The sequence below is a fragment of the Clinocottus analis genome, unplaced genomic scaffold, assembly GCF_023055335.1.
Source record: "Clinocottus analis isolate CAN_PGR_092001 unplaced genomic scaffold, fCliAna1.0.p SCAF_16, whole genome shotgun sequence".
NCBI lineage: Eukaryota > Metazoa > Chordata > Actinopteri > Perciformes > Cottidae > Clinocottus > Clinocottus analis.
In genome coordinates this window covers 8,685,980-8,712,382 of record NW_027175887.1, presented here as the reverse complement: position 1 = coordinate 8,712,382, position 26,403 = coordinate 8,685,980, and the positions used below count along the sequence as shown (strand labels likewise).

The 26,403-nt window shown below is 43.6% G+C and overlaps 1 protein-coding gene across 4 annotated transcripts in view; it reads left to right on the top strand.

Moving 5' to 3' along the window:
- The window catches only part of sdk2a (sidekick cell adhesion molecule 2a), a 78,514-nt gene extending 52,906 nt beyond the window's left edge, over window positions 1-25,608 (top strand). Inside the window, exons 12-45 of one of the 4 annotated variants that reach the window (XM_068578627.1) lie at window positions 121-223; window positions 1,105-1,281; window positions 1,562-1,698; window positions 2,357-2,504; window positions 3,661-3,801; window positions 4,152-4,333; window positions 6,865-6,980; window positions 7,214-7,409; window positions 7,511-7,609; window positions 7,723-7,914; window positions 9,443-9,564; window positions 9,731-9,840; window positions 10,156-10,306; window positions 11,457-11,694; window positions 11,782-11,897; window positions 12,030-12,219; window positions 12,402-12,500; window positions 12,660-12,854; window positions 12,945-13,146; window positions 13,266-13,369; window positions 13,644-13,714; window positions 13,802-13,937; window positions 14,081-14,137; window positions 14,542-14,643; window positions 14,761-14,876; window positions 14,991-15,177; window positions 16,715-16,852; window positions 17,506-17,667; window positions 17,788-17,913; window positions 17,998-18,162; window positions 18,251-18,391; window positions 19,599-19,743; window positions 22,235-22,364; window positions 23,725-25,608. In XM_068578627.1, the coding sequence (XP_068434728.1) occupies window positions 121-223; window positions 1,105-1,281; window positions 1,562-1,698; window positions 2,357-2,504; window positions 3,661-3,801; window positions 4,152-4,333; window positions 6,865-6,980; window positions 7,214-7,409; window positions 7,511-7,609; window positions 7,723-7,914; window positions 9,443-9,564; window positions 9,731-9,840; window positions 10,156-10,306; window positions 11,457-11,694; window positions 11,782-11,897; window positions 12,030-12,219; window positions 12,402-12,500; window positions 12,660-12,854; window positions 12,945-13,146; window positions 13,266-13,369; window positions 13,644-13,714; window positions 13,802-13,937; window positions 14,081-14,137; window positions 14,542-14,643; window positions 14,761-14,876; window positions 14,991-15,177; window positions 16,715-16,852; window positions 17,506-17,667; window positions 17,788-17,913; window positions 17,998-18,162; window positions 18,251-18,391; window positions 19,599-19,743; window positions 22,235-22,364; window positions 23,725-24,129 (5,099 nt within the window). In that variant the 3' untranslated portion in view covers window positions 24,130-25,608. Of the gene's footprint in view, window positions 1-120; window positions 224-1,104; window positions 1,282-1,561; window positions 1,699-2,356; window positions 2,505-3,660; window positions 3,802-4,151; window positions 4,334-6,864; window positions 6,981-7,213; window positions 7,410-7,510; window positions 7,610-7,722; window positions 7,915-9,442; window positions 9,565-9,730; window positions 9,841-10,155; window positions 10,307-11,456; window positions 11,695-11,781; window positions 11,898-12,029; window positions 12,220-12,401; window positions 12,501-12,659; window positions 12,855-12,944; window positions 13,147-13,265; window positions 13,370-13,643; window positions 13,715-13,801; window positions 13,938-14,080; window positions 14,138-14,541; window positions 14,644-14,760; window positions 14,877-14,990; window positions 15,178-16,714; window positions 16,853-17,484; window positions 17,668-17,787; window positions 17,914-17,997; window positions 18,163-18,250; window positions 18,392-19,574; window positions 19,744-22,234; window positions 22,365-23,724 lie in introns of all 4 variants that reach the window. The other 3 variants (XM_068578625.1, XM_068578626.1, XM_068578624.1) reach the window with 3 other exon arrangements.
- Window positions 25,609-26,403: the final 795 nt, after the last annotated feature.

Below are 26,403 nucleotides of genomic sequence, written 5' to 3'. Positions count from 1 at the left end.
GATTCACCCAGTTTCAGACAGACTTGGTTTAGTTCAATCCGCTGTTCAAGCACAGTCTCTGAATAACAAGCCGTGTGTGTGTGTGTGTGTGTGTGTGTGTGTGTGTGTGTGTGTTTATAGCACGTACTCGCATCAACAAGCCGCCACAAGACCAGAGTGTCATCAAAGGAACCAAAGCTGTGATGACCTGCGGTGTGACCCATGACCCAAGTGTCACTGTGAGGTAATGACAACGTTCATTTGCAATATCTCTTGTTGAATTTCTTGTCATTTTCTTCAATATAATACCATTGTTATGCATGTCAGATATCCCTTGCTTTTTTGCAGCTGTTTATTGATGCCACCCAAGTTTAGAAAACAAGCTTGTATATTAATGTTGCACTTAATTAGTTTATGAAATCTGTAAGAGCTCTTGCAGTGTTTATCTACCCATAAGACCTCCTATGGGAAGAGTTTGAAACTCTGAGTGTGATTGTGGAATTAGCCCATCGCATCTCCTCATTCTTCAGACAGTCTTGATCATGATAGAGTGTGTGCACATGCATCTGTCTCAGAGGGGGTGAAGTGATGTCTGTGGAGCCCAGTGATTAGAGTGCCTGTCACCTGTGGGCCCACGGCATTGATCAGATCGCGGGGTAAACAGATGAATATGTAAACAGAGTAATAACTTCAGACAGCGCCTTTAATTAAACGCAACACAGAGGAGATTAGCTGGAAAGCCAGAACAGTTGCAATTAATCACAGGAGCTCCTGGAGTGTATGTGAGTGTAAGAGGGCGTGGGGGGGGGGGGGGGGCCGGCCATATGTGCAGTTGGGTATATGATAAGGAGCGAAATGCATGGAGGAGAGATTCTGTACTGTATGTCTGACAGAGAGAGATGGTTTTAAGATTCAAATCCCTTCCCCATCAGCCTCACAGGGCTTTTCATCGGTGTCAGCGCCTTCTGTGTTTTGCTGTAAGAACTCACGCAAAGCAAGCAGATTTACTGTCACAACTTGGAAACAGAGTGTTAAAGCGAGAGTGTGCCATGGTGTGTGTGTGTGTGTGTGTGTGTGTGGGTGAGAGCGAGAACTACTCTTACATACGTATGTGCAAACCTCCAGGCACGTTTGGGAGAAGAGCGGCTCTGTGATTGACGTGAGCACAACCCCACGCCTGCGGCTGGATCCCGACGGGACCTTACACATCTCCCAAACATGGTCGGGTGACATCGGAACATACACCTGCAGGGTGACCTCAGTGGGTGGCAATGACTCCCGCAATGCCCACCTCAGAGTCAGGTCTGCGTATTTTCCTATTGTCTCCCTTGTCTTATCTTGTGTGTATTTTTTCTTCTTCTCATATTTATGACCGACCGGGACGTGATGGATGGATGTTTTCCCCACTGTTGTGTTTTATCGCCGCTCTTCTCTCTAATCCATCAAATCCTCTAATATTTACAATGCAAGGCTCTCGCCTGGCTGTTTAATGCTGTTATTTGCTGCCTCTCTTGTCTGATTCTATTTCTCTTTATCACTTTGTCTTTCACACACACACAAACACACACACGCATACAAACAGGCAACTGCCCCATGCTCCAGAAAACCCAATAGCGGTTCTGAGCACCACAGAGAAGAGGGCTATAAACCTCACATGGGCCCAGGCTTTTGACGGCAACAGCCCGCTGATCCGCTACGTCCTGGAGGTCTCGGAAAACAGTGAGTGGTTCATTGTGCTTCTCCATTGCTAAACTAATGCATATATTGTTTTTTGTTGGTCATTTCAAAGCTGTATGTTTAATCTTCATACACTCATTTGCGACACATCTTATTATATTACATGTCCATTGTTGCACTAAAATTGGCAGCTGCATTCTCTCTTACCCTCTACAATCAGCATAACTGGATTGCTCTCACCTGAACGCTTTTTTTGCGAATGATCAGGGCAACCAAATTGTGTTGATGCCCAACGCTCTTGTCATTCCCTCACTTGACAAATTCAAAGAACAGGGAACGCTCTCGGTAAATTGTTCAGCCATTTCTCATCGAAGCTCAGGCTTATTGAGAAGATGGCAACTCATTAAAGGGAAAATGAATCTGAGGATGCAGATGGGATCTGTTTTTTTTTTGGGATAATTGAATTTCAATTTGATATTTAGAGGGAGTGTATACAAAATGTACGACTTGCTTTTTATCACCAGCTGCAATATTATTGCTGAAAATGAAACGACGGTGTGCCATTACAGTCAGGAATAACACTGAATTTAAATTAGAAAGTGCTGTAGAGATTTTTCTCAAGAGTGTTCTCCCACAGACATTTATTGTTCACTCGCTGTTGCTCACAGCTCTGCCTATGTTTGCGTCTCCTCCGCCTCAGATGCCCCTTGGACGGTGCTTCTGGCCAACATTGAACCAGAGTCTACTGGGGTCACTGTCGGTGGCCTCATCCCAGCGCGCTCGTACCAGTTCCGCCTGTGTGCCGTCAACGACGTGGGCAGGGGCCAGTTCAGCAAAGAGACCGACCGGTGGGTACCGAGCTTGAGCCGTTCTGCATCTCCTGAATATTAAAGATGCTGCTGACATTCTGTATAACTTAATGTGTACTCTGGTGAGAACAGCGCTGCACCACAGACCGGGAACGACCTGTTCTTCTCCCTCGTTTTTGCAGTTCAATAGAAATGATTATTTCCTGTAACTCCACTTTTTGGTCTTCACTGCTTTGGGAGCGCCAGCTTCGGGATGGGCCTTTTTAGAGATAAAAACTGTGAATGAGCTGAAATTGCGCTTTGTGAAGACTTGATGGGTGCGCTGACCCAGCTTCATTTCTCTCCCTCCTATTAACGTCCTTTGCCGTTCTGCATAGTAAATTACAGAGAGGCTTGAAAGAGGCAGAGCTTCACACAGACTCAAATCTCAAGTGAATTCTCTTGACTAGCAAGACGAAGCGGTCAAACGCACCACACACAGACACACATTCATAGCTCATCAGGATTCACCTATATGCACGGATTTCTGACCCAGTCAGCATCGGCACCACTCATGTGCTGATTTTATACCTGCGGCAAGGAGCTACCTGAAATGCCATCACTACCCATCACACACTTTTTTCACCGCACACTCATTCAGAGAGCTGAGTTCCTGTGTGGAGGTACCCAGACAAGAGTGCACCACAGGAGGGTGACTGAGCGCCAGTGATAGTGCAGGGCTTTTCTGAGGCATCTCTCGGGCACACCTCTTTGATCCTAAACACTCTGCTTCATCTCCTCCAGAGCAGTGCTCCGGTGCACTGGGAAGAAATCAAGATGTCATCTTAAATTGGCTTAAGGGAAAAGTCTGCCTGGATCTCTCTTTCTTGTTCTTTTATATCTTTCTCTTACACTGGCTCTCTATTGTGCTGCTCCATTTTCACCCAGTTCCTCTTTGATCCTTGTCATGCCATAGCAAGATGTCCCTCTGCGGACAGTATTATAGAAAATATGTTTTGGACAAAGACACACTTATTCCAACTTTCCTTTATGGTGATCTAAAAAAAATACGAAAAGCGGGCTTTATTATGATTTGATGCCTATGATGAAATGGGATAGAAATATGCAGAAACTTGTGTGATAATTAATGCATGGTTTCACTCTTCTGGCTCCTTTTTTCACCTCTCTTTTCCTATTTCTTTCCTTGCCGCTGCAGACTAACGCTCCCTGAAGAGCCGCCCAGCGCCCCCCCTCAGACAGTCATCGCAAGTGGCCGCACCAATCAGTCCATCATGATCCAATGGCAGCCACCCCCGGAGAGCCATCAGAATGGGCCACTCCAGGGCTACATCATCAGGTAAAAAGACCATGACAGCCTGCATTATTCCTTTCTAAGGATAGATGCCTGTCAGGGCCAATCCTATTCAGATGTGATAATAACTGTTATGTCAGCTCCTTTTCTTCCTCTCCATTTTGCTTCATTCTCTCTCACCTCCGCAATGGAATAATTGATGGAATTAAATACCTTCCCCACCATTCATCTGTTGCCACCTCACTTTTTGTATCCGTTTCAACACTGTTCCGCATGTCTTCCACTCCATTACCACTACCTCTTCGGAGAACCAGTGTTCTAATATATTTATGGCTTGTCTGTATGTCTGTCTCTCCTTCCTCCCCCTGTCTATCGATTACTCCCTCTGCTGCCAGGTACTGTCTGTCAGGGCTTCCAGTGGATTGTCAGATGAAAAACATCACCAACTCAGACCAGACCAGTCTGCTCCTGGAGGACCTCATCATCTGGACCAACTATGAGATTGAGGTGGCAGCGTATAATGGAGCGGGCCGGGGTACCTACAGCCATAAAGTCACTGAATGGACACTGCAAGGGGGTGAGAGAAACACACAGGCTCTGAGTCATGTACTGCATATGGTCTGCAAGTTGCCCGAGACTTTATTTAGTTCCACACACTAGCCTCATCGTGTTTGTCCCCTGCGGCCCAGAACTTGTGACTGATCGTTTTTTCTAATGATCTGTTTTGAACCACCAAATTAAGCGTTTTCTGCACAGCGGGCTTTTAAGAAAATCCTTTGCTAACCTTGAAAAGGTGATTCACACTTGTTGGTAAGAAGACTACTGCAGTTGTCCTACTCCCGTCTCAATCAGTAGTCAGTATTTGGCACAGGCTGCAGCAGCGAGACTTATACAGGAATGTAAAAGACATGGCAATGTAAGTGCTATTTGCCTCTCAGCACTGCTTTTTGTGTCGTTTTTATGTTGGTAATTTCTCCCTAAGTGCTGCAGGATCGTAGAATAAATTGTGTGCAGACATGAGCCGATAGGTTCATCAGAGCTTTTTTATAAAATGCAAGCCAAGCTTTTACTTTGGTTCAGATCACTTTCGTCTCGTAGATCTTAATAGTGTCAACTACTTTGGGGTGGTTTAAAATTGTTTCATTGACTCTGCGTATAGCTAGGTGGTGATGTGTGTCAGACTTGTCGACGTACCTTTCGATGTTTCCAAAGGAAGCTTCCTCGGTTGACTTCTTTTCTCATTGGACATGCAGAGTAGTATAATTAGAACACACATTGTGAACTTTCCCTCGTGTCATAAAGCTACATATTTCTGTTACACCCAGTGATTACCACACCTTATGTTGCTTGCCTCTCCTGTCTATTCAAAATCTTCAGAGAATGAAGATTCAGTCACATTTGCCACTGTAAACTTAAAACCAAGCCAGATCCAAGATTATTTTTTGCACCGAATCTAGAAAAATAGCCAATGTACGCTATAGCTAATGCATCAGAGTGCTGGAAGGTTAATTCATATTTTAATTTTAAGAATATTGAAATAATGCTTTCTTTACTGACTTTCCTAAAAAGGCAATGCATAGATTACAAAATTGTAGCTGCTGCTCGACTTTAACTAACACAAGAAAGAGAATATCGCTCTTGGTTTGGATATTCGGCGCTGGCTGCTACTTTGATTTTAAATTCCTTTAACTTGTATATAAAGCTTTGGAAGGCTTAACACAATCACATATCTCTAAATCCCTGTCATGTTAAATCCACTCCATGGACAGAGATCCTCTACACCAGGCTCACTAAATATTCTCAAGAGCACTCATAAGAAAATTGGGAGTATTTCCATTTCCTATATTCTGTTCCACTCGCTGCCCAGATGCATTTATTAGAAAGGGTGAATCAGCAGATATTTTGATTTCATTAGGTTTTACAAGTGTTTGTGATGTATCTTCGTCTGCTACACTGGTGTCAAATTTAAGCTGATTTATTTTTAAAGCTTTTTGTTATGGACTAGTCTAAAAAACCTTGCAGAGGCAAAATAAAGTTGACGGATAAGCAGAAAGTCTTTCTCATACTTACCTAAACGCAGCCGGTCTCAACCCCAAGCCACTCTTTAAATCACACACAAATGTATTCTCTCTGTCCGAGTTGTCTTCTTCACTTGTCTCTTTTAACACACATTGCTTGGTTTTGCTTTTTTCTGGTCTTTTCCCTTTCTTTACATTTCCGATACTTCTGCTGTATAAAAAAAAAATCTAAGTTTTCTCTCATGCATTTACATCATGAAAGTTGTTGAACGTATGTTTGTTTGAGGATGTAAAAACGGCTCATGTCAGTTTATTTTTGCTGGCCGATTAAAACACACTTCAGATGCTTCAGAAATTATGGAATCTACCTGGCGAGCACTAATGTTAAAATCTTGGAAAGTCTGCATGCTTAAAGTGATGCTTGATCAATCGACAAATTAATGAGTTAGTCTGATGCACCTGCAAAAACAAACAAATGTACTGCATTTGTAAAAAAAATAATAATAATACAGGATTGCTGTGTTTAATTACCAAAATCTTTGAAAACCTTGAAGATTTGTATTTCATCTCCATGTCTCTCTCCCTGCTAAAAAAATAAATAATAATTTCATCAACTGTCAGTGAATAACGACAGTGAACAAGGCACTCGTGTTGTTTAGCTCAGCTCTCATTAATGAGACGTTTCCGTCACTCCAATGAAGGCTCAAGAGCAGATCACGATGTGCATTTAAATACGTTCAAAGGGAATTGAGGATAGCGTGGGGGATACGAGGACCGATACCGGCCAATCAGCTTCATTAATATGTGACTACCCGACGGTTTTCCGATGTTACATCAGAATCACGTGCTCATTTCAAACAAACTGCTGCGGGGTTCACCTGGAAGCCGCCTGAGGCAACTGCTCTCACACACGGTTTGACTGGCGTGTTCTTTCCTCCCCAAATGAGCCCAAATAAAAATAAAAAAATAGCTCCCACCTGATTCTCACACTCTAAACGAGGCTCATCTGAAAGTGCCTCTCGAACAGTTTTACGTTCTTCTCTTACCCTTTCCTTCTGTCACTCTGTTTTCTCTCCCTCCTCTGGATCAGTGCCCACTGTGCCACCAGGAAATGTACAAGCTGAGGCTGTCAACTCCACCACCGTGCGTTTTACCTGGAGTGCCCCGAGCCCTCAGTTTATCAATGGAATCAACCAGGGATATAAGGTGAGCCGCCCCTCTCTGTCAACTAGTGCCCTCTAGTGGCCAGAGCTAGAGAAGGGCTCTGAAGGCAAACTCTCGTCACATAGGCGGAAAGCCTAATCTCCTGAAGGGTTCATGAATTTACCAAATGAGAACAATTTTGATTAGACTTTTTATGTTTTTAATGAAAAAAAAATCTCAGTACACATAAAAGTGCACATTTAACATCCAGTGCCTGCTCACTCCATCATTTCCAGCTGCTGGCGTGGGAACTCAGTCGTGCAAACGAGGTCGCTGTGATCACGGTGCGTCCCAACTTCCAGGACAGTGTTCATGTCGGTTACATCTCTAGCCTGAAAAAGTTCACCGAATACTACTCGTCTGTATTGTGCTTCACTACCCCTGGAGACGGCCCGCGCAGCCCGCCTCAGCGGTTACGCACTCACGAGGACAGTAAGTTTTCCCATTCAGGATATTACATGGTGTTTGTGAATAATTACATGTTAGGCTGTGGCTCACTCTGTTTACTTCCTGTTTTATTATTTTTTTTACAGCCCCTGGTGCGGTGGGACACCTGAGCTTTACTGATATCTTGGACACCTCACTAAAAGTCAGCTGGAAGGAGCCACAAGAGAAAAACGGTGTTCTCACAGGTAACCATTCAAGATAATTATGTAACGTCCACATGTCTTCTCCGCTTCTGTCTCTGAGGCACCATTCAGAAGTTACTGTGAACTACTATTTTGAAATTTACCTCTTTGTGCAGGCTATCGCATCTCCTGGGAGGAGTTCAACAGAACCAATACTCGAGTCACACATTATTTGCCCAACCTGACTCAGGAGTACAAGGTGACAGGGCTCACTGCCCTCACCACTTACACCATCCAGGTAGCAGCCATGACTGCGAAGGGCCAGGGCCTGCTCTCTGCCTCCACTATTTCTTCTGGTGTACCACCAGGTGAGTGTTCAAATGTACGGATTAACTATTTGAGGCTATGGTTGGTAATCTTTAAATTGTGTGTGAATATATATATATATATATATATATATATATATATATATATATATATACATATATATATATATATATATATATATATATATATATATATATATATACATATATATATATATTAGGGCTGGGCAAAGTTGAAAAAATGAACTGATTAATCGCATGATTTTTCTGCGATTAATCGCATTATGCGCCAAATTCAATAATGAAGTAAAAACCAGTATATTGCAGGCTTGTATTTTAAAGTAATGTTATCATAACAATATAACCACACTCTGGAGCAACAGAAAGTTAACATACATGCATATATAGTTTATAAATCTGAACAGATACCCTTCAGTAGTAAGGGTCCCTGTGAGGGACAAACCACTCCTTCTTCGGTCCATGTTCAGTCTGTTGCTTACCTTAAAGATGGATGTTAAAGACCAGCAATTGATTCACTTTAGACAAAATCAATAAGTGCTTTTCATATTTTCCAGTTCAGTTCAGTTTTTCTTCCTCAGTGAGAAAAGTCCAGTCTGTGTTGACTTGAACAAGTGCACTGAACATCTTGTGATGTGAGGAAAGTTCTCCTCTTTGAGAGAAGAGTAACGATCCAGAAGTGATACTGACTTAAAGTGCTCTGCCACAGTGGATCAGACCGCGGGGTCAGGAGCTTTGCGCATGCGCGATTAACTTTCAATCTGGTCGCGGAGCCTGCCGGTAGACTGCCCTTCTGCGAGCTTTGTGGAGCGAAGCAGCTTGTTGCTGCACCGCTGCTCGTTGAGAACAGAAACTACATAACAATACCTGCGTTCACATGAGGCTCAATTCGTCAACGCTGCCTGTCGGTGAGGCTACGGAGGCGCGTGCGTGCACCTACATAAATCGCCTTCAAAGTAAAAGCAGTGTCGCTGTAATGCATTTATTTATTTATTTTTCATGTTTGATTGACCTCACGAGGGCCGGACTGGGAGAGCCGTAAGCCGCCCAGGTGTGAACTACGCCGTCTGGAGAGATTTAAAGCGATAAACCCCTCCCAATGCAAAATAAAAAAACAAATAATGCAAAAGAACAACAACATGCAGTTAACGCATGATCAAATAGTTAACGCCGTTAAAGGATTGACAGATTAATTATGCGTTAACCACTTAACCTGCCCAGCCCTAATTTTTTTTATTTGTTGTTGGATATTTTCATCACCACCCAACAGCAATGGATGAATCAAATGTTTTGACAAAATAAAAGAAGAAAAAAATCGGCCGACGAGCCGACGAGCCGACCAGGGCTGAAAAGTGCAGTTCCTCAAATGGCCACTTGATGATAGTATCTTGCGATGCTGTCACCCTCATGTTTAAATGCCCAACTTTAAGGAAGAAATAAACATGTTTAGTGCTAGATAAGTTTAGTCCAGATTTCTGCACAGCTATCTCAAAATGGAGTGGTATTTGTGAAATGTATTTTTATTCTGTCTTTCCTCCATTCCCTTCGACAGAGTTGCCCGGTCCACCAACCAATTTAGCCATCTCCAACATCGGCCCACGCTCTGTCAACCTGCAGTTCAAACCAGGTTATGATGGCAAGACATCCATTTCCCGTTGGCATGTTGAAGCCCAGGTAAGATGCTTAATATCTATTTTAAAATATTGACACAAGTCAGTTTTGTTTTTTTTTACAAGTTGCTTGATGTCTTAATATTGGTGCACAAGTTTTTTTAAATACAAGTTAATGTATTTAATATCTTCTGCTGCTGATATCACCTCTTTCTCTCTGTGCATTTCAGATTAGCATAATAGGAGAAAATGAAGAGTGGCTGATGGTTCATCAGTTGTCTAATGAACCTGATGCTAGATCGCTGGAGGTCCTGGATTTGAACCCCTACACCTTCTACAGGTGCGCACACACATGAATATAAACAGCATATGTATACAAATTTGCTAAAATAATCAATTTGTCACACGTTATCCTGATGAATACATTTACTGTCATCCAGAATAACGTTGGGATTATTTTCATTATTTCTATACTCATAAGTAGATCTTCTCTGCTTTTACAATGACCTAGTTTCATTTTGGTTATCATTAAAATTCTATCTAATCTATTGTTATATAATCTAATGTAATCCTTTCCAATATTACCAGCATATCTTGGCTAAACACCCATATTTAGATTATTTATCCATCATCTGCTGGTTTATTATTACCCCAGGTTCAGAATGCGTCAGGTCAACATTGTGGGCACCAGTCCTCCAAGTCAGCCCTCGAGGAAGATTGAGACCCTGCAGGCGCCTCCAGACATCTCCCCCGCCAACGTTACCCTGCGCACAGCCAGTGAGACCAGCCTGTGGCTTCGCTGGGTGGTTAGTGTTTTGCTTCTCTCTTTTTTTTTTTGTCCTTCTCGTTGGTAGAAATTCATGTTCAGACTGAATTGCCAAAATGCCTTTGGGATATAAATTGGATACAACATTGATAAGATAAGCTTTGTCAAATCAGATTTAGGCAATTTAATTTAGCCCATCCAAATCACAAAAAAAAAAAAAAAAAAATTCACATCCTTAAAACGTTTTAGGTTAAATTATGTCTTTCTCTATGACAGTTGGCTTCTATTCAACTGACTCACAATGAACTATCTTTTCACAAAACTTCATTTAGAATTTGGCACATTGGGTCTTGTGTATTTTTTAAATGTTGCCTCTTCCTTCTTCTATGAATTTGTTCTTGTACTCTGCATGCACTTCGTCCTTGATTATTGCTGCTTCCTGCGTCAGCACTTGGCCAATGTATTGTTTGCTACATCTGTCCATTATCATCACTGTGCCAGTTCCTGAGCTCTGCCAGGCAGTGAGAGACAGAGGCGGGATACTGCTGCAGCTCCTGCAGGATTATAAAGAGTGCATGTCATCTGGATTTACCAACATTGTCAGCTGTGTGATGCGACTTTTCAAACGTACAACAATGCTCTATGGTTGCTACACGTTTCAAAAGTGTGTGCTGAATTAAAGTAAAACTTTATCACAGCCACATGTATTTCAGTAACACAAGCACTTTGACATAATACATTGCATATCTTGTATTTAGGCAGGAGCATGATGCTCAATTATCATGATGTACTACTTATTAATAACAGGATGGTCGAGTGGCATTGTGTTTGCAAACACCAGAAAACACACTTTAGCACAACAGTTTATTTCAATATTAATAAATCACTCAAACCTGTTATGCCTTTCAAGAGCGAAACGGCCTGCTAGATATTAGGATTATAGTATTATTGATTGAAGAGATAAATGTGCAATTATTTTAAGACAATGGAGTATTGCCACATTTTATTAAAACCACTTAGTATTAAGTGCTTGGAGGGTTTATCTTCTCATATTAACGCCTCTGAGCTGTTGTAAAGTCACTGTGAAGTACAGCTTCTTCTGGCTTATTGTTTCATTAAGCACTCAGTTATGATGTCATATTGATTTTGCTTGAACTCGGGGAATATAAACAAAAAACAAATCCTCTCAGCCTCTTCCAGAGTGGGAGTACAATGGGAATCCAGATCTCCTTGGCTACCGGGTCCAATACTCTAAAGCCGGGTCAAAAGGGGGCGTTCTCTCTCACGTCATCATGGACCGACTGGAGAGGGAGTTCACGATCGAGGACCTCGAGGAGTGGACGGAATATGTGGTCAGAGTTCAGGCCGTCAATGGTATCGGCTCCGGGCCGTGGAGCCAGCCGGTCCACGGCAGGACCAGGGAGTCTGGTGAGGAAAGAAATATGTGCATTCGCATGCCGAACACATGCATGCAGGTGCAGTGTGCTGAGCTCCATCCTTAATGTCTTACTGCAGTGCCCTCCAGCGGTCCCACCAACGTGTCGGCTTTCGCCACCACCTCCAGCAGCATCCTGGTGCGATGGGGGGAAGTCCTAGAGACTGACCGCAATGGACTCATCCTCGGGTACAAGGTCAGCAGTCTCTCAATGATCTTGATTTCACAATATCTAATATCATCTTTTTTTCACAATTAGAACAAAAGTCTAAATTCCCCATCACCTGAAAAGTTCTCCACCCATATAACGATCGCTGTGTATTTTCAGGTTGTGTATAAGGAGAAGGACTCGGACACAGCTCCCGACTTCTGGGCAGTGGAAGGCAACACCACCCACAGTGTCCAGCTAAATGGTCTGGGCAAGTACGTCCTGTATGAGATCCAGGTCCTCGCCTTCACCCGTATAGGAGACGGAAGGAGCAGCTCGCCGTCCATCTTAGAGAGGACCCTGGATGATGGTAAAGATATCCATGTTACCCACTTATGTCATCATCTTGTTGTCTTTGAAATTGTTCAAAGGGTATTTTTCCATTAAGTGGTTAGATATTCTCCCTGATTTCACCTTGTATGAAAAGACAAGTGATAGAAAGCCTATTTCTTCTTCCCTGATTTGTCGTTTTATACATTTTATTCTTGGTAGTACCGGGCCCTCCAGTCGGCATCCTCTTCCCAGAAGTCAGAACGTCCTCCGTCAGGCTCATCTGGCAGCCTCCTGCACAGCCCAACGGCATTATCCTGGGTGAGTTTGCAATTTACAGATTTCCATCTGCGACCACGGATATTAGTATTTTGCTTTTGTGCTGGTCTTAAAAAAGAAACTTCAATATTGTTTGATTTTTGTACTGCAGGCAAATTGTTCTCTCGTGACTTCTTATTGACATGAGCTTTTCCTTTTTAGCCTATCAGATCACGTACAGAAGAAACTCTTCAAACGGCAACGGCGCCACCGTAGACGTGCTGAGTCCCAGCGCGCGGCAGTACACCGCGTCTGGGCTGAAGCCAGAAATGGTTTATGTCTACCGCCTCACCGCTCAGACCCGGAAGGGTTGGGGTGAGGCCGCCGAGGCTTTGGTGGTGACCACAGAAAAGAGAGGTAAAACATCGCAGCTATTTCACTGATTCACCTTTTAAATATTAAGTTTGAGCGAGACTATGAATGTGTGTGTGTGTCTGCGCTCTACAGCCCGACCCCAACCCACGAGCCGGCCCGTAGTGCCTCAAGAGGAAGTTTTGGCTCGCAGAGTGCTGTTGTCATGGGAACCAGGCAGCGACGGCCTCTCCCCCGTCCGCTACTACACGGTCCAGTACAGAGAGCTGCCGGACAGCAACTGGACCGTCCACTCTGCGTCGGTCAGCCACGAGACACAATCCTACATTGTCGATAGGTAAATGTGAAAGTCCACGTCAGCAGTCAGAATGTTCCTATTTTCAGTCAGAAGATAGGACTTGATAAGAGCAAAATATATGCCGCACATGACGTGTTTTTTTTTTGGTCTCTTTGAAGGTTAAAGCCGTTCACTTCATACCAGTTCCGCGTAAAAGCCACTAATGACATTGGAGACAGTGAATACAGCCAGGAGAGCGAGGCCATCACAACGCTGCAGGACGGTAAGAACGTGCGGCACCACAGACGTCCTCCGTTGATTTTTCTCTTCAGTTGTACAAGACAGCTTTTGTAATTGGCTGAACATGCCTTCACATCAATGTTTTGACTTTGGATTTTCACAGCGAATGCTTTATGTCAACAGTGCGTGTGTTTACTCTCAAGCTGTTATCCAGCAGACTGTTTGAATTATATATATATCACTCAGCTCAGCTGTGTTGGTTTGCTAACGGCAACATTACATTTTTATTTTTTTTTCCCCTCCCTTATCTCCTTTAGCCCCGGACAAAGCCCCAACAATCCTGTCTGTTACACCTCACACCACCACATCTGTCCTGGTTCGTTGGCAGGTACGCTGTTGCATTACTTTGTGAATGTTAGGATGGATTCATGTTTGTTAAAGCACTGGGCTTTAAACTAACCTAATCTCTTCGTAGCCTCCCGCTGAGGATTACATAAACGGAGTCCTGTTGGGGTTCAGGGTCCGGTTCCGGGAGTTACACTACGACCGGCTACGCAGCTTCACTGTCCGCACAGTTAACAGTCCGTCTGTCAACTGGGCCGATCTCACTGGTGAGTTTGCTTTTTCACTGCTTACCCATCAGCTTCGTCTGGTTATATGAAGAAAGCGGTATTAAATGTACTTTCTGTACCATGTAAGTCAGCTAATAATGCCACTCTTTCCCAACCCCGTCCCTCCTCCATCCAAACTCCAGCTCCTTACAGCATCAGGAACTTGAGTGAATCCTCGCTCACCCAATATGAATTGGATAGTAAGTCCCACATCCCCCTCACGACTCTCTTCCGTCACTCTCCATCTGTTTGCATAACATCATGTTACATGCAAATATGCCATTTGTATAATAATTTACAGCATCTGCGTTTTTGTGCCAGCAATTCCACTCAGCCATATCCACTGAGGGGCCGCCGCCAATTCTTAAGATCTGTACATGACTTAATTCTCTCTGAGCTGCCCTGTCATTATTTTAGTATGTGTTCTTTCTTATTAATCGCTGACAAATCGTCTTTGTGTCCCCTCAACAACGTCATATTTGCATCACTTTGCCCTGCAATTCTCTCCAACGGCCATCACTGTGTCTCTCTGGAGAAACTTCTTTTTTGGCTCGTTTATCTTAACTGTTCAATTGTAATACTGCTATGGGTTCTCTCCTTGCAGATTTGAGTAAACACAAACGCTACGAGATCCGCCTCAGTGTGTACAACGCGGTGGGGGAGGGTCCCAGCAGTGCACCACAGGAAGTGTTTGTTGGAGAGGCGGGTATGTTTGGTCTCTCACTGTGCAAAATGCGCTTCTTACCTTTCAACTTGACTTGAATGTGAAGTAAGTCATATGGAACGTATATCAAAATGTGATTAGTCTCTGCTCCATTCATAGTCCCGACATCCCCTCCCCAAAATGTGGTGATCCAGTCCTCAACAGCCACACAGCTGGATGTCACATGGGAGCCTCCTCCTTTGGAGGCTCAGAATGGGGACATACAGGGTTACAAGGTATCAAAATGTGTTACCTTTTTTCTGTTTTACTGCAAATCAGCCAACCTTACATCATGCCCTTCTTATTCCTATATTTTCATTTCATTCTGAAGTCTTTTATTCTGCGTGCAGATCTATTTCTGGGAGTTTCAGCTCCAGAATGAGACGGAGCGCCTGCGTACTTTGTTCCTGCCGGAGCTCGGGGTGAAGCTTAAAAACCTGACGGGCTACACCACCTACATGATTAGTGTGGCAGCCTTCAATGCTGCCGGGGACGGGCCCCGCTCCCTGCCCACCAGAGGGCGCACTCAGCAAGCAGGTAAATCCAGATGTGTTTGAGCAGATTAAGATGATTGTTCAAAAGAGCAAGGCATTTGTGTTGCTACAAACACCATACAGCAATTCACAGCTCGGTCTTTCCTCTTTTTGTCTCCCTCTGTCATCTGCACAACGATGCTTAGTCTCACAATTCTACAGCGCTTGAGTGCTTGTGTGATGTCGTATCTCAAAGTTGGCCTTCTCTTCAGTCACAAACGGTGCAGGCAAAAGAATAGATGATGAGTACTTTCGTTTTGAGTCACTGTCCCTGCAAACTAGAACTGCAGTACGGCAGCTTTAAGACAAACAATTTATGACTCACTGCTCCTATTCACCAAGAAATAGAACATTTCCACTAAAGAGTTTAATTTGGTCCTGTGAGATGCAGCAGAAAGTGATCCGAGTCTTCTTGGCCCCTTCATCCAGGACAAGCCACGAGGGTGGCGGAGGAGCAGTGAATACAGAGTGTGGGGGACACATGTAGATTAGTTTTTTTGGCTGCAACTGCACAAAGACGTCTGTGTTTACTAGCTAGCGAGTCCCTCCTCTGCGGTTTCAGCACAAAAATGGTTTACAGTATAAATTACTTGTGTCTTTTCCGCCCCCTTGAAGGCTGTGACATTGGCGAGGGGTACAAAGTGCTGAGAACTTTAAAAAAAAAAAAACAGGCAGGAATTTTGGCTCTCTGCACCACAGGGTACTGGGAAGTGGGCCAGCACAAGCTTTTGTGAATTTTATGCAGAATTGTTGCGAAATCCTGGATCTGGGTTGGGTCAGCAAGCAAATTTCTCACAGCTTTCGTTCAAGGTCACAGAATGATTTTGCACTTCTAGTTAACTTGACTCATTTGCTTAAACAGCGATAGAATTGTTTTTTATTTTTCGTATTGATCTGAGCTTGTACACCACACTACCTGTTTTGACGTGCACAAACATTGTATTATTCATGCTCTGGGAAAGAACAATGAAACCTCTCATTTTTAATCTCCATTTCTGTTCATGGTCATCTCGCATAGAGGATTTTGTTGTTGTTGTTCTTTTCTGAATATATCAGATTGCATGCTGCAGACTAGTAATACTGCCTTCACTATCATATTGGCTTAAAAAAAGAATTAAGAGTTTTGAGCCAATGGGGAAAATAACTGCGGTGGAAAATTGCAATTTATGAAAATTCACAAGAGGAACGTCGATAATGAATGACATGAAGATTGCTTAACTTCACATTACTTGCTGTAAAGCATTACAAATAATTACATTACCTTACGTTTCACTTAGCTGACGCTTTTATCCAAAGCGACTTATATTTTTGCTCTATACACCGTAGACACAGCAACAAGGAACAATTAGGGGTTAAGTGTCTTGCTCAAGGACACAACGACATAGACTAACGGAGCCGGGGATCGAACCACCGATCCTCTGGTTGAAAGATGGGCATGCTAACCACTGAGCCACAGTCACTCATTTTATAATAAATATATATAATACTACATAATTAATCAGTTTTTTTTTTTTCTTGTATTTCTTCTTCACCACCAAAAGCACCGAGTGCTCCCAGCTTCATCCACTTCAGTGAGTTGACCACCACTTCGGTCAACGTGTCCTGGGGAGAGCCCAAGCAGGCCAACGGCATCCTCGAGGGCTACCGTCTGATTTATGAGCCCTGCACGCCAGTCGATGGTGAGAAACTGTGTCTGGCGCCTAATAACGCTGCCATGCCTCTACATTCCTCAGCCGGCTTTCTCAGACTGGGATTTACAACCTCTTTCCTAGTTACCATATTCTTCTTTAACTCATGCTGCTAAAGCTCATGCTCTAATCTGTTCCAGGTGAGTGTAGGCCCTGCAGCAACGTATATGGCATAGCTGATAAAATATGTTGGATTTCTCTGGTGAGACTTTGCGCAGCTTCCACTCTCACCAAGTGAAACATGGCTAATAGCTGGCTAAATGTGGCTGCCTGGACCAGATTGTCAAGTAATTGGGAGCAGAGGTGGAATGCTGAGCCGAGGCGGCTGTGGTCCCTCGGCTATCCGCTAATGGACCCAGAGCAAAGCCGAACAGAGCAGTTAAGACAGGGAATATCAATTGGTGTATTACAAAAAGATCCCGGTGTCTCTATCTGGATATCTAGAGGGCTGCTGGATAATAGACCTTTTGCTGTTATATATGCAAATATATGCATGTCTCTGATCTCTGTCTGTGTAGTCTTGTAACTCGTCTGTGGGACTGTGTGTCTGTTCATATGCAAAAAGCTTTGCTGTTTGTCGCTTGTAGAAAGCAGCATCTAGAGTCTTAGTGTTTCCTGTACAGACTCCTCTCCTCGCACTCCAGGTGTCAGTAAGATAGTGACAGTAGATGTGAAGGGCAGCGCTCCCCTGTGGATGAAGATCAAAGACCTGGCTGATGGCGTCACCTATAACTATCGCATCCGGGCCAAAACCCTCACATATGGCCCCGAGGTGGAGGCCAACATTACTACTGGGCCTGGAGAAGGTGGGCATCTGTAAATCTGTGACTCATTGCCGCTTTTGTTCTGATATTTATGCAAACAATAACATCTCTTAGAATCAAGGAGGCCACTGTTATAACTATCCACCATTGTTTCCTCCCAAGGGTCCCCAGGGCCTCCTGGAGAACCCTTTATTTCTCGGTATGGCGCGGCCCTCACTTTGCATTGGACCAGCGGTGATCAAGGCCGTGCACCCATCACGCGATACGTCATCGAGGCCAGGCCCTCTGGTACGCTACGTACATAAACAATCCTTGGCTTTCTATACCTGGGCGAGTATTTCCTGTTCATGTGTTTTCTCATCTTGCCTGTAGATGAAGGATTGTGGGATATCCTTATCAAAGATATTCCTAAAGAAGTGACATCCTACACACTTAACCTGGACATGCTGCGAGAAGGGGTCACCTATGACTTCCGAGTAATTGCAGTCAACGACTATGGCTATGGATCACCCAGCGCCCCCTCCCCCTCTATATCAGGTGCTTTAATCAGTAAAATAATGTCATTATGTGTTAAGAAAACAATGTTTATTTGTGTTTATTAATGTATATTTTTCGTCGTCTTTAGCCCAGAAAGTGTCTCCGTTCTATGAGGAGTGGTGGTTCCTGGTGGTGATCGCCCTGGTGGGCCTCATCTTCATCCTCCTCCTTGTTTTCATCCTCATCATCCGAGGCCAGAGTAAAAAATACACCAAAAAAACTGATTCAGGTAGGAAACACATTTGTCTGCTAAACTCGCTGTGAATGCCTCGCTTTCTCGTTCTAATTCTGCAACTTAAGTTATTGACTGAAATTTGTCTTCCCTCTGGACAGCTCTGCTGAGAATTGCATTTTAACGATTGCGCATCCAAAGTCTAGTTTAGAAAACGGGATTGTGAAGACTCACACAATTAGACAAATTACCTTGGCTTTCTTTACATTGTTTGGCTGACAGGGGAAAGATGGAAGTAAAGGCTACCGGTGAAACAGCTGACATAGGCAGGTGAATAAACATTATTGTTCATGTTTAACTGCGGCAAGGATCAATACTGGGATAAATGGCTTGGCAGTGGTTTAATGCTCAGATCATTAGTCAGACAGAGAGTAATTATATAACGACAGCGGCGGCAGCTCACCCACCACTGTATCAAGAATCCGATTTTCACGATTGTGAATTATCCAAGGTGACATTTCTGCTCCTAGAAGCTCTTAATCAGAGTTCAAACCCAAAAACACAAGCGAATCAATGTTAGTGGACTTAATGCTTCACATTTTGGCTGGCACGTTATCACAGTGAGGTCATCTGGGGCTAATCTCTGAAAAGTGGTCTAGTCACCCAGTACTGGAGATGGGCAGAGTGGTGAGACTGGAGAAGAGACACTTTGAGGGGGAAAGTTAAGGGTCAGCTCAAGCCTTCTGAAAGCCTCTTGTCGTTGACTTCTTACCTTAGTCAGCATTTAGCAAGGTGCAGTGGGCCAGTCAACATGGCTTGGTGAGACCAGTTCAGACAAGGACTGTGTTTGTGAGGGGCCACACAGAGGAGGGCTTTTCGGCCCCTTTCGTCCCCTCTCCAATGTTCTCAGCCATGAAGCGGATCTGTCTGTTTGTTTTGCTCGAGGCCGTGACCGGACAGTTGGCCTGACTGATGTCAGAATCCATTTCTACTTTTCTATTTTGTTCATGCAATTAAAGATTCGATCAATTCAAGTTTTCTGTTTGTAACATTTTTGTTTTTTCCTGATCAGAAAAAAAGGAAATTCAAGTTCACCGTTAAAAAAAAAAGCACTATGTGCAAGTTCAAGCCTTTTTCTTGAGTGTTATTGTGTTGTGTTTGACTAATCCTTACCACTATAATTGAGTCTAGATTTGACTGAAGATCACAAACCACTCATTTCACTCCACAACCCACACAGTGTCGTCCTCATACCCCTGTCCAGGCAACCACTCCAACTGCACGGCTCTGCCTCTGACCCACGGGGAGATGGTGCGCCTGGACGAGGGTCGCTTCCCGGCTCTGGAGCTCAACAACCGACGCCTCTCTGTGAAGAACTCCTTTTGCCGCAAGAACGGCATCTACACACGGTCAGTCACAACGAAGCCTCTGTTACCGACAGGAATTAATAATGTGGTTTGAGCGTGTTCCCTCTCTTCCCTCGCGAAAGTCAATGTCAGTCTTGAGAGAGCAAACCGAGCCCCGAGGAGCCCAGCTGCTGATTTGAGCCTCCCTCCGCGCCCCTCGTTGATATTCAGTGTTTGTGTGAAGCAACAATTTATATAAGGGGGCAACACAATACCAGCTAATTAGCATTCATGAGCTTCTGCGTTGCTCTTTGTCTGTCCATCACCGCTTTAGACAAAGGGTGCTTATGTGTCCGAGCCGTCCATTTTCTCTTGGTCTCCGGCCCAGAGTTTCTCTGGAGTACAGAGCTGTGAGAGCTGTCTCAACATAAAGTGCGCCGTTGGTATGGGAACATGTCCTTCCACCAGTCAGCGGGACTTTGACAGGTCGGCTCTTTGCTAATGTTTAGGTAAACATTAGATAAGAGGAATTTACACAATCTCTGCAGAACGAGCAGCAAAGGGACACAGGTCACAAATAATTGGTGATAGGCTGGCTGGTCATGCGGTTGTTTTTTGGGATGGGAGTCCAGAGTCTGCTTCTTGTCACAGCAACACCAAAAAAAAAGTTGTTGCTTTTTTGCACTTCACGGTGGAATGTGCTAGAAGGGGTGCGTTCAGGGCAGTGGAATCTGTGCTGTTTTCTCCTTGACCAAAGAGGCCGAGAATGGGATCAAAGGGTCTTGAGTTGCTCCGTCTCTTTTGAAGAGATCCAATCTGGTACTGTACTCTCTACTAATGATCTGTGCACCGAGGAAGAAGAGTGGGAGGGTTCCCTACGGGATATTTGAAGGGGTGAGGGAAAGAGGGATGAAAAAGACGGATAAGGCAATGAGAGAAAATACAGTGCTCCTAAATAATTCAAAGCTCACTGGCAGCATTTTGGAGTGTGATCGGTAGCAGGATCCATCGCCCCTCCCCTACGCTCACGTCCCCATCCTTTCAATGTCTGACTCAGGCGTGTCTGAATTCTAAGTAGATGGTTGTTGGTTGTTTTTTTTCACACTCCGCCTCCTCACGTCAACCCTTTTAACCCAGAGGAAATATCTCTTTGTTGTGTCAACCCTTTCATGGTCGTTGTCATGTTCTGTCTTTTAAGCTTCCTGTTCTTGGCATTCCCAGTGATTTAGCTCCCGCATATATCTTAGAAGATATTAATTTTTATTTGAGAGGCCGTCAAGGTTGTCTGCTTTATGCCTTACTATTACACTCGACACCACAGTGTTTTATGCATATCTTTTATGCCACCACATAGAACGTTTTCCATTTCAGATCATTTAAACCTTTACTTTCATGTCATGTCTAGTTTATAAAATTCTCAAGTTTTTTTTTTTTTCTAAAACCAACCGAGCAAAGTCTTCTCTTAATGCTGTGTTAGCCCACTGAGCCCACTGATGCAGCTCAGTGATGTGAGGGGTGGTGGTCTAGTTTTTGCCCTCTGACCATCCAATTCAATCCTAGCAGACCTTGAACACAGCATAGTCATTACTGCTGAAGAAAAAAATAATTGTCTGCACAGATGTTTCTCTCTGCTTCACTTTATGGACTTAATGACTGGAGATAAAAGACGCAGGCAGTCTTTTACTTGACCTACGCTCATAAAAGAACTCAGGGCCACGCTTAGTTACACAGATTTTCTGCAGGAGGTCTAAATCTCTGACTGACTCAATCTGAACAGCCATTCAGGTCTAATCGCCACAAAGAATCCTTTTATGAAGATGCTCATATGTTTTCATACAGGATCCCGTTTGTGCCTCTCATGTCGGTTGACATGAACTGAACTCGGGCAGAACTAGCAAATGGCACAATAATAACACCAAAGTGCTTCCAGGAATGCATAAAAATACTTTCTGTGCGTGTCTGAACTAAGCAATCATTTTTAATATTCATGATCAATGACTCTACGCTGAATCTGTGCATATTGATCCCACTGAAGCTCCTGTGGGATGTGAAGCGACTCCATTTTTATGCCTTTGTGTCGGCGACGGACATGCTTTCGGTCCCTGTCTCAGGAATACTTTGATTAAATCTTTTTTCAAATTGGACACAAATGTCCACTGAAGGTTGAACTGAAGAAGGTCACTGTGACCTCACAAAACACATTTTTGGCCATAACTCAAGAACTAACGTCACATAAATGCCTATTGACGTTCTGGACAGACATGGATGTAAACTGCAACATGGCGGTGGCTAAGAACCACAAAACACTAATTATTGTTACAACTATTTTGCCGTCCTCTGAGTGACACCAATCTGATGACTAATAAAGGACTGACGAGGTGTTTTATGTTTACTCAAACGTTTTCTCGAAGAAGAGAGAGCTTTAGAAAAACTAATCATGACTATCAAATAAAACTGTTCTCTCATACAACCATTAGCTCTCTCTTTCTTTCAGCTTTTGCTTTCTGTCTCTCACAGCCACTCTTTCTCTGTCTCATTTGCTCCATCTGTCCAGGTCTCCACCAAGGCCCAGTCCTGGAAGCCTGCACTACTCGGATGAGGACGTCAGCACTAAGTATAATGACCTGATCCCGGCTGAGAGCAGCAGCTTGACTGAGAAACCCTCTGAGATATCTGACTCTCAGGTAAGCACTGACCCTGGCTTGCAGCCCATGTCCACCGCATGTCTGGCATAGGAAATTCACTTATTTAGACAGTAAAATTCAGCTGTGTGATTTCTCAAAGTCTTCTAGGGCAGAGTCGTGACCTTTCCAAACTCGAAAAAATACTTTTCTTGAATCACTTTTACTTTTGTCACATTCACCGTCTGTCTTCTTGATAACCTCCTCCTCTTTTTTTTCTTTACTGCTTTTCCAGATGCAAAAACTAAATGTGTGTCTAATTATTAAGCAGAATATCTCAAAATGACAGTCAGCAAGACATTTGCCTCAAGTGGATAACTTCAAAATGAAATAACCTCTGTTAGTCATGGCTGACATCTCTGGATCTGACTTTTAACGCTGATTTCTCCCATGGGAAGAAAGTACGGGGCCAATTCTCAGGTCTCGTGTGTCTTGAAATGTCTCCACAACTCATTAATTTTCCTCAAGCAGGAAATGTTGTATTAATCTTGGCCGCTGGGTCTCCGCTCAGTGTGTATGCGTGTGTTGGAATGGGGAGGTCCCGTGAGGGGAAAGGCAGACTAGAAGTGATGAAGGATGATAAGGCAGAGGAGCCGATTGTAGCTTTGTGTGAACATCTGTCTTCCCACACTCGCGCCAGTTCTCCCTCGCCAATTTAACTGGTACCTACAGTCAAAACATTGTTCAACCCGGTTTGAACAAACACTGCTCTCGCGGGAGACACAAACGGGTGTTATTCTTTTCCTTTCGCGTGGCCTCCCACTGTTTACCTGCCACTTGGGTAAATAAATGGTGCTTCAACATCTGTTAAGTTGTCGTGTCTCAATAGAGCAGGAGATGGGCAGGCACTTGTCAAGCATACAAATGTGCCGAGCCCGTTATGTTTTCTGTGAGAGGAATTTGCTTTCTTTATTCTTTCTAAACTGTTTGAGTATCTCAGCCAGTTCCGTGTGCTGGAAAGGCGACAGGATTCACCGAGACAAACATTCACTTAGCAGACTGAAGGTTTATTATTACAGCACAAGCAAATTAATCCTGTAAACATTGTCTTTGTCCAATTCTAGGTCTCTCATGTGTACACTTATCACTTTTGTGCTCCTCAGAGGTATGAGCTCCGATGTGTGAGAGATGCTCAATAGAAGTGATTATCTGCCCCGTAGAGTTGCACACAGATTAATAGATTTGGAGTTGTCTTTCAGTAGATATATCCTGCTGTGTTGCTCCCCCGTTTTGTGCAGTTGTAGAATTGGCCTTGATTTGATAGCATGACAATTTCGCTGTCTCTGTAGGAAACATTTTAAACGTACGTCTGCTTGGTGATCTCGCGTTCTCACCACTCTCTCCCCCCCTGATTGACTCGCAGGGCAGCGACAGCGAATACGAGATGGATCAGAGCCGGCAGAAGACCCACTCCTTCGTCAACCACTACATCAGCGACCCCACCTACTACAACTCGTGGCGGCGGCAGCAGAAGGGCGTCTCTCGCCCGCCGGCGTACGGCTACTCCCAGCCCGAGCCCCTGGTGGAGCAGGAGTCACGGCAGCTCCCACCACCTGTGCCCCCTCTGCCCCCTCTCGTGCCCCAGAGCGCCCCATCCCCGCAGCCCCAGTGCCAGGGCACTCTGTTCAGATCTAAGGGAAGCCGGACTCCCACCCCTTCCCTGCTGTCCTCTGAACCCCCCAGCCAGCACGGCACCCTGTACCGCCCCCCCAGCAGCCTGGGCTGTGCCGCTCAGGCACCTACCGCGGGCTTCTCCTCTTTCGTTTGACACACAGCTCTCCTTCCAATGACAACAAGACCCTGAGGACGAGTCTTTGATTTTGTTGTTGTTGGGTTTCTTTGTATTTTGCTCTTTTCCTTTTCTTTTCTTTTCTGTCTATTTGACAGAGTTGTTGCTCAATATTAAGCATTGCAGGCATCTTGAATAGCGTTTTCTCCTCTGTGAAGAGTGTGTGCGTATGATTGTGTGTTGACCGTATGAATGGTTAGTCAATGTCACATGTATTTTATGAAAAGACAATCATTTGAAAGATTTTATTGCTTAAGTACATTTGTTTGAAGGTACAACCATCTAAACAAGGGGGTACAGAACCCAAGGTTCTGAAAAAAAGAAAACCTTGTTATAAAAACACTGTAATATTGTTTAATATGAGAGCTTTATGAAAGAACAATCACCTGAGAAGCATATCGAGTATGGACCACTTTGCTTGCTGAGATTGGACAATGGAGAAACAAACTCTTATGGAATAATGTGATTTTCGGACTAAAGACGAACTGATAGTGAGAAACGGACTCTGACTTTGGCGCTTGTGGTCACTGCGGCCCTCGGCAGCATTTGACCTTCTCACTCTGCCTAAATATTGTTGGAACTGCAGTATGTGTTTACTATATGTACTTATGTCTCATATTGTTTACCAGATATTTATATCAGTCAGCTTCAAGCGAAACATTTTCAAAACATCACTAGTGACAATGTTATGAATCACATTGAAGCATTGTGGCACATTTATAGTAGTGTGGGGAATGTGTTGATTGTGTGCTGGTACTCATGTCAGTAGATGTACAAGCTAAGACAACTTTTTGTAATGTGCATCCATTTAATTTTTTGTTATGACAGAATACTGAGGACCAAAAGCACAAATCTTCTTGGTTCAAATTATTATATCCCATCACAACCACATAACAATATGCTATTAATAGCTGTCAAAGAAGAACAAAAGGAACTATCTTTAAAAATGTGTTTGCTTGACAAGACAATAACAAAACAAGACAACGTGAATCTTACAGAGAATAAACATTCATAAATAACAGCGGTGATATTATGTATTTGTTCATGAGGCTGGAGAAGAGGTCAGCCTGATGGTGTATCTATGTTTATTTAATAAACTTTATTTAATGATTGACAGCAACAGGACACAAGTATTGTACATGAAATACATCACCAAGAATTGTCATGTGAGATAATGTGAGTTCAACATGTGACAGCGTAACATAGCATTGATATGATGACTAAAAATGTGTTTTATGCTCACCGTGCAAACGTATGCATATGTTATGGCAAGATGTTTTCTACAAGTCTTTTTGAATATGCTGGTTCTTTACAAAAGTTGAATGGGACATTGCTGTGCTGGAGTTGGACCCATAGTGTATAAAATTAGACACTCCAAATTATCATCCGTCAAATTTCCAATGTGAACATCACTGTATACATCATGAAGGACACATTATGGACCTATTCATGGTAGCTCTCTACAATAAATTATTCTATTTTGTAATGGCCTTTTTTCATGCATCATGCATATTATAGAATGTAATACAGAGTATTATAAATTGCCAAATAAGACAAGTGACTTAATTCTGACATTTAAGAGAGTGGTAAAGCGTTAAAACAGTGGTACGAACTAATTCATTAAGGAAATTGAAACCATATCCGACCCCGCAGACAATTATTTTACACAGACAGTCCTAAGTAGACCTATTTGCGTGCTCTGAAAGACAATGTGATTATAGATGATACTTGACAGTGGCAAAATGGCGTGATTTGCTCAAACACAACAGACACGTAATTGGGATGCATAAGAGCATGAGTTACAGGGAAGAATTTGAAGAAGAACCTGATCTGGTGCAAGCTGCTGTAAAGCTGGGGGAGGGTGGGAGAGTGTGCCTGGGTAATCTCCTTATTTCAGGCCGGAAAACATTGATCTTAAGCAAAGCAAAGGGGGGAGGACCAAAGGGATCAGGCTGGAAGGTTTTAAGGAAAAAGTGAAAGACAAGTCAAGGGTACAGTTTGTTTGTAATAAAGACATTTTAATTTACCTTTTACTTTGACACTAAAGAAACGTAGGACAGTGTAAATGAATGAAAGTGGATGGATAATTATTTCTAATGAAAACTGCATTATTTAAAGGTGCAAGATCTGAGATCAGGTGTATTTCAATTGCTTCTCAACGGCTCCCAACATGTCAGCATCGAGCCGGCGGCACACAATTAACGATCCTAACAGCATTAATGATGCAAACTACATCCGAAGTGCTGACAGAGA